Raw genomic sequence first — 14,193 nt, 5'->3', positions numbered from 1 at the left:
TTGCCTGTACTATAAAATTGGCACTGTAGAAACTGACTCTCTTCAAATAGTTTCAGTGCAGCCAGAGACAGACATGTTCAAGAACAAGAGCAGGGGCTAATTAGTTCAAATGAATAGTCCCCAGATTTCTTAAATAATGGTCTCTTCCCACTCCTCTATATAGCTGAACTTCTTACCCATTGGCAACGGAGCACAATTCTGACAGAATGCAAAAGTTATTAGAAGTAGTTGTGGATTAATAACCCGAGAAGTTACTTTCAATAAAAAAAGTTTTACACAAATAAAAAAATCTAAGTAATTTTGTTTTAACAGTTATGTAGACCAGCTTCCTGATTTCTTGAAAAAATTGTTTTTATATATAAAAAAATCCTAGACAGATTTACTATTAACTTTCTATCCAATACAAGATTTATAGTACTGCACTAAAATCTGTGGGAGGAAGAAGTGTGGAATGTAAAGGAAACAGTAATACTCCTGCTCCAGGATTTCATGTATAAACTCAAACTGATAGCCTCTGAAATGTTTCATATGTGGTTAAAGTAAAATATATTCAAAATCCAATCTATCTGGCTAGTGAACATGAAACAATATGCTTCCCTGATCTACCAAACAAATGATATCACAAAGTTACTTGATTCCCTTTAGAAAAGGGATTCTTATTTTTACATTGCTCATACTACTTCCAGGTTTAAAAATTAAACAAACATAGGCCATCTCTTCCAAAACCTTCTCTCCTAACACTTTTAAAAATTGCATCTTTAATTAGCAGTATTTTTAATAGCAACAGTTTCCACTACTAAAAATCATCTGGTATGTTAGTATCTACAATCAATTTTATTTCCAACTCCTATTTGGCAGATTCTAACCTGATAAATATTGGTTCAACCTCTGAGTACAATTTTAAAACAAATGTTTTTTAAAAAAATATTCTCTCTTCACAGTATGCCTGAAAGACAATTGTCAAGTAGCTAAGGTGGAAACAGACCAACTGCAGTATTTTCTGATTTGATTTATATTGAAAAAAAGATAACAAAAATCTACCATTGTGCCATTAAGAAAAAAAGGAAATTTATTTCCCCTACTAGTCTTGTCCTTTTCCTCTTGGCAAATATTGATTTGCATTTGCAGGGGGAAGAGGAAGCCAAGAAGGAAGAAATCTAAAAAAGCTGCAGGTGCACAAAAAGGATGCAATAACTACTATCTGTATAGCTTCAGGAATACAGGTGGTTGCCTCACTGCCACTGTGCAGAGCCAAGACATTCTAAGGTAATTACAAATAGTTTTCTTCCATATCAGAAGAGGGCATGGCCAGCAATGGAAGCCTAACAAAACATGGAGAAAGCACTGATCAAGCCCTTTTTAACAATCAGTTTTAGAAGTTACAATTTTCTAGAAGTAATCCTTTCTAAATATCAGTTTTACCTTATTAATCCAGAAAACCATTGCATCTTCCAGATCATAGGGTAGTTCTTTTGAGGCACTGAATGTAGAAAAACGTTTGACACTAGCAACCACCTTTTCAATGCTGATCATTTCTACAGTGTATGCCATCATTAGAGCATCAATCATTGCCATATGAGAACCCTAAGGAGCAAACCAAAAGTATTTGCAGTCAAACATACATCAAAAAATAAACACCTTTACATATTCTAACTGTATTTACAATATATTTGCATGAAAAAGTGCTGAGACAAGCAACCTAGAAATGAAAAGCTCTTCACTCCATTATTTATCCCCAAAGTCAAGAGTGAGATGTAATGATTAAATCCATCTCTGAACTTTAAGCTAACCATTTTGATTGGTGCACTGGCGAGATCAGATTCAGACACAGGGGTATCATCACTCTCCATGACGTAAATCCCTTTCCGAGATAGAGCTTGAATCACTGACTGGTGTCCCTGCAGAGCAGCCACCTGATCCCCTTTTAGAATAAGGCTACAGACACGACAGTATAGCTCACTGGACAGCAAAAGCTTGATGACAGGTGGTTTAATATGTTCTTGCTCGTACTGGTCAATGTAAAATGGGTCCTTCAACTCTTCTGGGATATTATCTGAAACAAAGAGGAAGAATCTCAAACAAGTGGATGCAGTTGTAAGCAAAAGTGAAAACTTTGCACCTGAATTCAAAACTAACATGAGAAAGAGAGAAAACACATACACATTAAAAACAGTGTGGTTCATTTTGCAACCAAAAAGAAAAATACTGAATGAGAAATAAAATGAAGTCTGTATATTTTATATGCTGAATAGTTTTCAATTATATTTAACAGCATGTGCTTGATTGAAGCAGCAACATACATCATTCCCTCCTCCTATACACAATACTGTTACATTAAAAACCAACGCACTTCTAGTTCTCTCTTAAATCATAAGGGCCTCAATTCAGGAAAGCACCTAAGCACATATTTAAGTTCCACTGATTTCATTTAGACTTAAACACATGTTTAAGTGCTTCCCTGAATAGGGAAGTTCCTCTGAATCAAGGGCTACATACATGGTGGGTAGTGCACGAGAGATTTACAATTAAAATTAAGAGTAATATTGTTAACCATTTATTCAGAGCATCCTGGCTATAGATGCAATTTATCATAGACATACAAAATACACTGTTTCAAAACAAAACTGTAGATTAATTCAAGCAGCATCCACAAGCATCTGCTCGTAGTAAAGATGTTTCCACTTTATTTTAAACTATTTAGTGCTCAATTATTAAGAGGGGTTGGATGAACACAACCACATGAAAAAGGAGGATCAAAAAATTTTTAACCCAAGATTAAGGCTTATGTGACAGGAAACATACATAAAGCTTAAATAGCACCAGTTAGCAAGAAAGCCCAGAAGCTGATTAAAAAAAAAACAAACAAAAAAAAAAACACCTCAGCTGCTTTATGTATTGTTTACAAAATTGATTAATCTTAGTTTTGGTACTTAAAAAACAACAACTTTTTCTCAACATAACGAAAGCACGGAAGCTAAAACAATACTACCCTTGAAGCCCTTTTTATATGACGAAAAAGCTATTTAACTGGGATTTCCAATAATCACCTCCTTGCCTTCAGCATGAAGCAACACAGTTTCACATCTGACATCTTAATGTTTTTATAAACTTGAATATGGGACCCAGAGCACAGTAATTTATATACATTTTAAATTATGAATGCAGAAGACTTCAGCCTTGTCTACAGCGGGATTTTTTCCCCTTAAAATTCCTACATTTGCTACTATCAGTGCAGCTCCACAATAGCAGTGCTAAAATAGACAAAGCACCAGTGATCACCTATATTTTTATCACTGTGTCTAGGCAGGGTTACATGAGTGTTTAAAATCCTTACAGCCACCTGGAAGCCCCTGAATCTCTGCAGTAATGCATTTGCAAGTGGTTTAATAACTGCCCCATTAAAAACGTGGAAAATATTAAATTTCTATTAGCTTTTCATATTACATAGTTTTTAAAGACCCTCTGAAAAACGATGTCAAAAGCTAGATAATTTTTATGTTAAAAGTTACCAGAATTAACAACTTCTTATTGAGTTACATTCCTAAAACTCTATCTGCAAGTTTTTGGGTTCTCCCCCTCAATAGCTCAGAATGCATTTGCTCACAAGTTCAGTGCTTTACCAAGGACAACTAACACACCGGTACTAACATTAAGTTTTTGTTTCACTCTTCTTAACAGCTTCCTTTCAGCATCCATCCTTTAATTTACAGATTTATAGTAGGAAGAGTTTTTAAACTCTGCCAGATTCAAGACTTAAAATCTAGTTAAAATTATTTCAGCTCTGTCTACACTTATCAGGCTAGTGTTATAATATGGTTAAGCCATAACTCAATTTAAAAAATGATTACTGGTTCCAGGAAAAACCCAAAGCTGCAGTTCCAGGGGAAGGATGAAAGATCAGAAACTGCAATAGTCTAATTAATTCAGATGTTTGTGCTTAAAAACACAAATGCTCTCTCTAGCATTCTAATAGACAGAACTTTTTAGAACAATGATTTGTGGATGGAAACAATGGCTGTGTTTCTTTTTAAAAGGTCATTGTCTTTAAAAACAAAAAAAATCTCCTGTCTAAAAAATGTTTTAACGTTATTTAATATTTATATTTCAACACCACCTAGAAGCCTCACCCAGATTGGAGTGCCAACTGTTCTGGGCCCTGTACCTGCTATCATTATAAGTAACATCTAAGATTACTACAGAAGATTGCAGAAAATTCTGCTTGTTTTTTACTTTTGCATTTGAAAGCACTTTACGTATAGTTCTTTTCACTGATTTCTCTATATAGTTCACAATTTTGGTGGGTTTTGACAAGACAATAGAAGAGAAAAACATTTCAAAGACATGAAAATTTGACTGTACAACCACAAAAATTGGCAGAAGTGCCCAGAATAAGTGTAGTACATGAAACTACTTTTCACTTCACTTTTGAAACTGAGTAGTTTTCAGTTTGATGGTATCCCTTCAGGTTCCCATCTGAATAAAGAGACTGCAAATTCAGCAATACAAGGTATAGCAGCACTGTTTACCTACCTTTCTATAATGCCATCCTAAGATTTTTGGTTTGAGTTTTAAGAAAAATATTTTAAAGGTAATTAGAAGAATTAATTTGCCCCGGTTTATGATGGGCAGTATAGTACACAGTCCACAACTCATCCAAAAACATTACCAACTGCTGTTCTGAACAATTAACATGAAGATCAAAGCTAGAAATAATTTCAATCTCCACATAAGTACCAAAAATCATTTGAGGTTTACTGTTGTTCTTTAATGTCACTGATTAATTCCATAGCAATGTTTGTCCAGTCTAGTTTTCTAGGATTTTTTGTACCTTATATATCAGAGTTAGAAGTAAAAATATTCCTTCAGAAAAAAATGCAAGGAAGTTTAATCAATTTAATGCCTAAATGCTAAGGCCTATCAGTTTTAACAAATTACAAATAGAAACATACAACATACACACACAATAGGCAATATTAACTCCTGATGGATTTGATATTACACCCACTCAACTCAACAGGATGTTTAACCACTGATTCTAGTAATAACAAATTTAGAAGAAAAGTCTCTCAAGATACTTTATAAATTTAAACCAATTTTACAGGATTTGTTTGGCGACTCTCATAGCTAGAGTCAATGACTAAAAATTGTAACAATGTAAGCTTTTGTATTTATAATACAGATTTACTTATACTGTTCTTGTGGATATCATTAAAATAAACCCACAGGAAGAATACCTGAACCTTAGTAACTAGCTTGATTAATGAAGCAGAAAATTTGGAAACTAAAAAAATCTAAGTGGGAAAAAATGTGATGCAGAATGAATGGTATAATGTTTACGATCACGAGTTTCAGAAGACTCGAATAATACCCTTGTGGTTTTGCAACATGTAAAGTATTAATCTCAAACATTGGCAATAAAAGCTTTCCTAGCAACATCACACATTTAGGTTATTCCTTGGTCTAAGAGACTGTCTTCCTCAGCACACATCACTTCTAAGGTTCAAAACCCATTTTAAAGGAAAGGCTAGATCATCTAACAAGTCAAAGTCTCACACCTCTAACTGCCAGTTACCTCTCTATATGTAGTACGCAGCCATCCAAAAAAACAACACATACCTCCTGTCCCCTTCTCTCCGCTCATGCACAATATTTATGGATTCAAAAATTCGTACACCTCCCTAATGTAGGGAATACACTAACAGAATTAGATCAATTGAATTAGCCTACTGATACAGTATTAAATGACAAAAAAAATTCTAAAATTTTAAGATACCTTTTCCCATCACAACCCCTCATATAGTGGCATAAACTTTGAAATACCATATAAATATTTACTCTGCCTCCCCATTAAAAAATGCAATGGTTTTTTTTTTTTTTTTTTAAATAAAAAGTGTGTTCCAGCGCTCATAAGCAGCTTTTTAACCACACACAATCATCAAGTACAAGTTAGGTAACCAAACAGTCCAGTTCACCTTTTCTAAGTGTCCTTTTACACATATTAGCATTTTCTAAACTGTGAATGCATTTAGGTTACGTCTACATGAGTGAGCTTACAGCAGCACTGACACAGCTGCGCCACTAAAAGCTGCTTTCCTATCAAGGTAATAAAACCACCCCAACGAGCTGTGTTAGCTATGTCGGTGGGAGTAATATAAGGTATCTTATATTACTCAGGGATGTGTTTTTTTCCCCACACCCAAGAAACACAAATTTTGCCGGCACAAATGGTAGTGTAGACAAAGCCTTAGACTTCTCTGAAAATAAATACAGCAGAGTTAACTCTAAAACTGTTAATTACATCTAAGATACAGTATAAAAATCCTAATTTGAACTCATTAGTTTAATAATTAATATATATCCTTGTAAAACAAAAAGTCCCAAACACTTAGTATATTAAAAAAAAAAACAAAAAAACCCACTATACTACCATGTTAATCCCCAAAGTTGTCAGTTTTCAAGTAACAAGCAATGCTACATATAAAATTTTGCATAAATAACTTGTTTTTTATATCAAACTTTTTGATCAGTTGTTCCTAATAATACAATGGCAGAGGACTTCATAATCTCCCAATTGCTAGTTTTAGTCAAATTTAGGTGCTCAAAAAACAATCTTCAAAACTACTCACAACGTTTGTTCACAGAAATATGCAGAACTATAGCGTGTCAGATAGGGGAGGGGGCGAGTCACTTATTCAGCATGTTCTGTGAATACTATTTTGTCTAAAAATCCAGTGTGCTACATTAAAAAGTAAGAGGTGGATGGATCTCCTTCATATGTTGATTTTATGCAAATGTCACAAGGGGATACCTGTCTGCAAAACTACATGGACAAGCTGATAGACAACCCACTATGGAGAGAAGATCATTGCATTGATCTCTCTCAATTAATCTGATACGCCAGAAGGATTTATAATGAGGTAATAATCTATTTTAGCATTCAAGTCTCAGCAGCATAGAATCTTAGGTGCTCTTTGTGGGAGGGATAGCTCAGTGATTTGAGCACTGGCCTGCTAACCCAGGGTTGTGAGTTCAATCCTTGAGGGGGCCACTTAGGGATCTGGGGCAAAAATCAGTATTTGGTCCTGCTAGTGAAGGCAGGGGGCTGGATTCGATGACCGGTCCCTTCCAGTTCTAGGAGATTGGTATATCTCCAATTAACTAAAAAAAAAATGAATTGTTCCAGTGAGTAAAGCAGAAAGATAGGTGAGCTATTTTCAGAAGAAATATTCAAAAGGAAATTTGTATTATTCCTGATGAGAAAGTTTTTATTCTAACGCATGCTAATGAATTCTGTTTTCCAAAAGTGAGCAGTCTTATGTGTAAATCACTTGGTATACAACAGATCACTAAAAAAAAAAAGTTACTTAAGTAACTTTTAAAATAACTTCAAATTTAACAGCAGCCAGCTAAACATTTTCCAGAGTGTGTCTCTCCCACCCCCCCCCCACGATACAATTTCCTTACCCCCTCTCTCACTCACACACATGCACACACACATCATGGTTAAGGAATAATGCACCAGTTTGAAACATCTGACTTGTCATCTAAACTACAAAAGCAGGTAGTAGTATAACGCTGTTTGAGGTGTTATACCACGATACAGAACCAAAATCCAAGCAAAAATTTAATTTTATATCAAATTTTAACTTAGTAGTAAGTCTACACAATCATTTAAGTAAGCCCTACATGTGTATACTTAAAACTACACTAAAATGCAATAAAGCATTAATCACCCCTGCTCTGCAATTAAGGCCTCGTCTACATTATGGTCTGAAGTCATTCCTGCATGTTTCCCTGACCAATTAGAAGAGATTTTTGTCCTTATAATTATATTATAGAACTGTATTATAGACTTCTCTCAGGTCATCTATAATAATGTTACTTGGGAGGGAAAAAACCCTACCCACATCAGTCAGGAAAACCAGGCTAGAAACCTTATACATAGATGTTGCTATCACAGTCGCAAGAGTGATGTGGACTGGACCTAGATCCAATTTTACTGTCAAAATGAAATAAAAAAGTTAATTTTTATGGCATTTGGTGCTCAAACTAAAAAGGTGAATACCACAAATGTATACATTAGTAACATGGGTAAAATATTAATTGTAGACTTCCTTCCTCCATGAAATCTGCATGTTTTAAAATGGTAAAACTTCAATGAAATTGTAGTCATCTCAAATATCTAGAAAAATGTTCTGTAATTTAAAATCTTTGCAAAACAGCAAAGAGCTACTTTGAAAAACTTGTATTCTTGAAGATACCACCTCTGAAGCCTAATAATCTAGTAGATTTAGCATAGAGCTGGGAACCAGAAGCTCCATTTCATGTTTGCCAGTAATACTTGCTCCTATATAGCACCACAAAACATTATTTAGTACGTAAATACTACTGCTGCTTCATAGACAGGAAAACAAAGGCTCAGAAGTTATCTGACTTACTAAAGGTCACAGCAACTAGTACCAGAACCAAAATTAGGAACCACATCTGATCCTTCCCCTACAAGTCCTCTGAGTAAGCCACCAGACTACAGTGCTCCCAACCAAGGGTTATAGTTTGTTTTTTTTGGCTCTGTTTCTCCATCTGTTAAACAGATGCAATGATATTTTTATAGGCCAGGGTTTGGGGGAAAAAAAAAAAAATGCACTTAGCCTTAGCAAGTAGACACTCACCAAGGAAAGTTTCCCTTTATTTTGTAGATTCTGAGTTTTCATTTAAGAATTTAAAGCTCCTCATCTTGAGGGTTACGAAGATAACTTTCCAAATGTAAAGTGATGCAGTACTGTCTTACTAAACCTGCAGACCTCCAATACCTTTATTACTGCTCATTGTTTTTTCAAGATTCAGCAAAATGAAAACTCACCAGTTTTGTCAGTTTTTGACTGCTGCTATTCAGACCCCTGACAGTAAAGTAAAACTGACAAAGATCAGGTCCATTTCACTATGCTGTTTGGCAAATGTTTTCCAGCATGTGGCCTATTGTTTAAAATCAAGCAAGGAGTCCGCAAAAATACCACCCATAGACTCCCAAGTTCCTTTAAAACTTCTGTCAATTGCTTTTGTACGTTAAGGTGGGATCTTCAAAAGCACCTGAGTGACTTCGGCTGAACACCCAAACATCAAAGTTTATGACGACTGCAAACTTTACATCCTTCTAGTTAAACAGCAAAGATCTCTTTATACTACTCTACATTCATGATGACATCTTCAGGAACTGAAGCACAGTATTATACAAGCTTCTTGTCAGATAAAGAATCGATAACATTAAATAGCAAAGTATTCTTCTTATATAGATGCATACAGCAATTCTTGGGTTATTTCTCATTCTACCAATGAATGTCAATGCAGATTCTATTATTTCTCTCTTTTGTTTTTCCTATTTCTTATTCTAGTACTGGTCCAGATAGTTTAAATTAGCCTGGAAGAGTATATCAAGGGCAAAGTGCTCCACTATTTTTGAATTGCTCATTTTGTGCTAGCATGAACAAAGGCTGAAAATTTCTTATCAAGTTTGAGTTTTGCCTGTCAATTTCAGGCATAATCACAAATTGATCTTTGCTCTATTTTAGGTACCAAAGACATCACAGACTTTTCCTGAATGATGATGATGATAAGCCCAAGACAAAGGCTTAAATTACCATAGCTATGTTTTTAAAGACAATGGCATAAAGAGATCTCACTTGCAGAACAATCTCATCAACTTTCTGCTCTTCCACTTCCAATAGAAAAGTTTCATTCAACAGCCCATTTGATCTTGAAGTATATGAAAAAAGATTCCCTGAACTTTCAGATGAACAAAACCGTTATCTATCTAACTCTTGATGGTGTGTACATTTTACTTGCAAATTAGGTTTTCATTACTTTAATCCATTCAATTTTTCCTACCACTTATTTCAACTTTAGCCATGCTAATTCAGACAAATTCATACACCAACATTTGGTAATCATTAAACATTAATAATCCATTTGCAGTACTGATCATTGGCTTTCACATTTATTATAGTCAGACTGAGAAATCATCACCTTGTAAATTCAATACAGAAGCATGAAACAATAAGATAACCTTGCCAACTTTATACATAAAACAAGGGGTCAGATGTCTTGCCCACCTTCCAGACCTATCTAGATTCTAGTAAGCCAAGACCCCATAAAAATTCACAGCTCCATCTACTCCCCTCTTCAACATCCAAAGGAAGTTTATTCTAACCACTAGCCACACCCCTATAATGACCAACAACTCCACCCATTCATTCCTCTTTCATTCTGTGCTTCTAGACAGTTGGACAACTTTTTCATTATTTCCTAACAAGACAAACAGGCATAACAAGAACCTTAATGTTCTCGACATCTCCCTTTTAACATTTTTGAACAGTTACAGCGGATATTCAGACAAAACTGAACACTTTAGTACCCACAGCTCTCAAATATTATATTTGTGTAAATACTTCAGTGAAGTAGCAGTTCAAAAGGAAAAAAGAACAGGGTTCCCCCTCAAAAAAAAAAAAAAAAACCCTCTTATTTTTTCACAAATCTGTCCCCACAGCCAGAGGGGTCCTTCCTTTCAGCAGCCAGAGGAAGCTGTTGGTGCACTTCTTATTTCTCAGATACCTACTAGCCAGCCTAACACTAAACTTAGAATCTCAAAGCAGGAGCCACTGCAAGAGCTCAGTGGTAGAAATCTCAGCATCTTGCAGACACTGGGGCTAGGCTTTCACTACAGGGCACTGCCCTGTGGCTAGTGGGGCCTCCCTTTATTTTACATAATGTTTGTTTGCTAAGTAAGTGTCTTAAAGACTTTTCACATAAATGGAGCTTAAAAATTTTCAAGTGATCTGGAACCATAAGCACATAGAATTACACTGTTACCTAGGTTAACTATCACTGTCATTTTCCCTCTCTCCACTTCTTGTTACATTTACTTATCAGGGATCGTCGATGTGGTAGGATAATACGCAGTGCAGGGGTGTGTTTTCTAAAGCGCAGTAACTCGTCTGATGTGCTATGCATTAAGTGAACAGAGTAGACCATTCTTGTATGCACTGAAGGTTCCTAGTGTGCTTTAACATAGTACTTTTTCAAACAGCATTACGTTAAAGTGCACTAAGTAAACTTTAGAATGCACCAACAAGATCTATACAGTCCAATTAATGCACAGCACATCAGTGTACTTTAGAAATCACAGCCCTGTTGTGCACGTTACTTCATCATGTAGTCAAGCCCTAAAATTAAGCTCTTTGGGGTAGGGATGATGTTTTCCTGTGTATTTCTAAACCACCAGCAGAGTAGTCAATTTTCATTGAGGCCCTTGGATGCCATCATAATACAAATTAATAAGCATGTGGGAGTTAGAAGTAGAAGAGAACGGAGTAAAACTAGAAACAGAGTATGATACAGATAGATTTTATAAGAAGAAAACAGAAAGAACAAGCATCATGTAAAGAAAGAGAAAATCATGGAGGAAAGCAGTCACTGAAGACAATGTAGAAAAGGATGTATCGTGATTAGGAAAGAAAAAGAAAAGTAATGCTAATATATCTCAAAGCAACTTTTTTTGTATCACCATATGGAGACAATTCACTCAGGTCCAGATCCTACAAATATTTCTGCACATGCTTAACTTTACACATTGCAACTAGTCCCACTGAAGCCAACCAGTGGTAGTCACAATGAAAGTACCTACCGAAAATAATGTTCCTACTGTTGCCGACATTTAACTCTTTATTTACATTTGATCCAAGCAGGTCCACATGACAGAGGGAAAAAAATGCCAGTAGCCACAGAAGTCTTCTCTACACAAGTGTTCTCGTCATGTCTATCACTAGCAATGGTATATTGTTTTTAATAAAAATAAGAATTTTAAGCTAAATTTCTAGTGTTGAAAAGGACAACTGATTTAATAACAGCTAGTTTTCTAACCAGTACACGCTACAAATTTAGCAAATTGATGCAGTATTAAGGCATAAGTACAGATCTCTGAGCCTATGGAGTCCCACAAAGGTTAATACCAATGTAAATATGAGGCAGTCAGTCATCCTTCCTCTGCACCACAGGATCCATGTGTGTGGATCCTAATGCAGGATTAGGTCCTTCTTTTGAAACAAAGCCAAAATATAAACAATGAACCTCTATAACTTGCAAAGCATGTTTTATTTCTACTCACTAAAAATCTCTTTAATGAGGCATTACAAACAACTGAAGCACTTGAAAACTAAACAGACATTGTCCTACATGAATATATTTCATGAGTATCCAATTATTAACAGTGGTAGCAGTAGTCAACATTTATGTTATTTACACCCCCAAAGGCTGCATCAGAATTTTTTTGTTTAGATAATCATACTATTGTTATTTTACCCTTTAATCCTCTCATAAAATGCAATAACTTCACACTCTGTTGAAAGGAAAATAAATTTTAAAACTAACAATATCACTCTCTTTTATTCTTAATTGTAGAAAAATGCAAAAGTGACAGAATATTGACAGTTCTGAAAATACTAGAAGAAAGCAATATTCTTGTTGAAAACAGTCTAAAATATTTAATTGCAGGAATGTATTGTTTGGCTCAGCCCTGTCACAAAGTAAGCTAGTGTTAATCCAGTAAGCATATTAGGAGTTTGGCAAATTAGAGTTAGATTAACAGGGCTATCTAATTTTCCAAAACAAGATTTTACATGTTTTTTGTTATGTTTTGTATAAAGACAAGTATTCCATCAAGTTTATATACAACATGGCTATTTATGTTCAAATGATAGCAAGCAAAAATTCACAATATACAAGCAGGTCTACTGCAATAGGTACAGTAGATACAGATGCCTGTGAAAGTATTGCAAGGTTCCAACATAATCTTTATTATTGCCATAGGAAAACTCTTTGGATTTCAATGGTTTCTGACAAAGAACAGCTTATAGAAGAATCTTGCCTTACTTTATCACACTACCTCCTCCCCTGTACTCTTGAATGTACATAAATGCATTTGTAACTCATAAATTAGCTTTGTTCACGTTTTGGGAAAAAAGGAATAGTCTGCTACTCATTAGAAGCAAATTCATAAATTACATAATTAAAATAAAAGAAGATAACATGACAATGTGGTAAAAAAAAAACAGCATTAAGGTCTTAACACCAATCTGCAAAGATGACTAGACAACGAATCAGGATAAAGCCTTTGAGGCCTACATGAGCTAAACGTCTGCAGGTGGTAACAAACAGCTCGGTTTAGGAAAAACCTATTTAGAAAAACAATAAGATTTTGGAAGTACAAATCATTCATAGTGACAATAGATAGCATTCACTGTCAGGTTTCCTGATACACCTCTTCATTTTGATTGTTTGCTTTATTCTTATTAGATGCATCATGAAATACTAGATTATTACATGGGAACAGATTTGACACATTATTGATAATGAAAACAAAGGTGATTTAAGCCTGATTTAATTACTTGTGTGATGGCAGGGGAGATGAAAAGGGCAAGAACAGAGACAAGAACGATTGCCCGATAAAAGCGATTTTACCTATTCCATAGGCTTTAGCACAGATCCATTGTAGATTAGCAGCTATTTTTGCTCTGGCTGAATCATAGAGCTCCAAAGGGACAATCTCAACTGCACTATCTGTCAGGGCATCCATTTTTCTTCTGGTGCTATCTCCAACCGCACAAACATCAACATCCACCATCTGAAACAAAAACAATGCAATGGTTTCCATTACATTTAAAAAACACAAACACAGAAGACTAGCTGCCTGAACAGCTCATTCAAATGCATCGCACCAGGCACAATACTGTAGACTGAACAACACAGGCCTTTAGACCCTCAAAAGATTTTTATTGGCTCGATTTATTTAGCAATTGAAAATGCTCCCACGCCTGAAAGACATGTAAGCCCACCTCCTCCTTTTAAACCCTGCGTTTCAGTTTTGCTTAAAACAACCACCACCCTTTGCAGTTGTTACCAGCCCGTATCAGCGAGGCACGGGCACAAATCCCATATTCATCACAGCCGTTCAGATAAAGACAAGCTGAGGCTCGGTCTCTAGCCCTCTCACAAGGTACCCTTCATCTCCTGCCTGCCGCAGACACCCTCTCCTCCCCGGCCCGGGAACAGCCTAACAATACAAGCCGGTACCAAGCTGCTGCTGGAGGCTGGTCCCACCGCCTGGCTCGCTGCCCCCGGGAATCCCTGCCGGGCTGCGGGGGG

The 14,193-nt window shown here is 35.7% G+C and overlaps 1 protein-coding gene across 3 annotated transcripts in view; it reads right to left on the bottom strand.

Annotated features, from left to right (window-relative positions):
* The window catches only part of CAMSAP1 (calmodulin regulated spectrin associated protein 1), a 43,997-nt gene extending 30,325 nt beyond the window's left edge, over window positions 1–13,672 (bottom strand). For 2 of the 3 annotated variants that reach the window (XM_032767490.2, XM_032767491.2), the window contains exons 1-3: window positions 13,510–13,672; window positions 1,791–2,053; window positions 1,423–1,584 (exon numbers count right to left, since the gene is read on the bottom strand). In XM_032767490.2, the coding sequence (XP_032623381.1) occupies window positions 1,423–1,584; window positions 1,791–2,053; window positions 13,510–13,672 (588 nt within the window). The remainder of the gene's footprint in view (window positions 1–1,422; window positions 1,585–1,790; window positions 2,054–13,509) is intronic. The other variant, XM_032767492.2, reaches the window with a different exon arrangement.
* Window positions 13,673–14,193: the final 521 nt, after the last annotated feature.

The sequence above is a fragment of the Chelonoidis abingdonii genome, chromosome 24 (assembly GCF_003597395.2).
Source record: "Chelonoidis abingdonii isolate Lonesome George chromosome 24, CheloAbing_2.0, whole genome shotgun sequence".
NCBI classification, from domain to species: Eukaryota; Metazoa; Chordata; order Testudines; family Testudinidae; genus Chelonoidis; species Chelonoidis abingdonii.
Note: the sequence above shows the minus strand (reverse complement) of the source record. Positions and strands in the feature narration are given on the sequence as shown.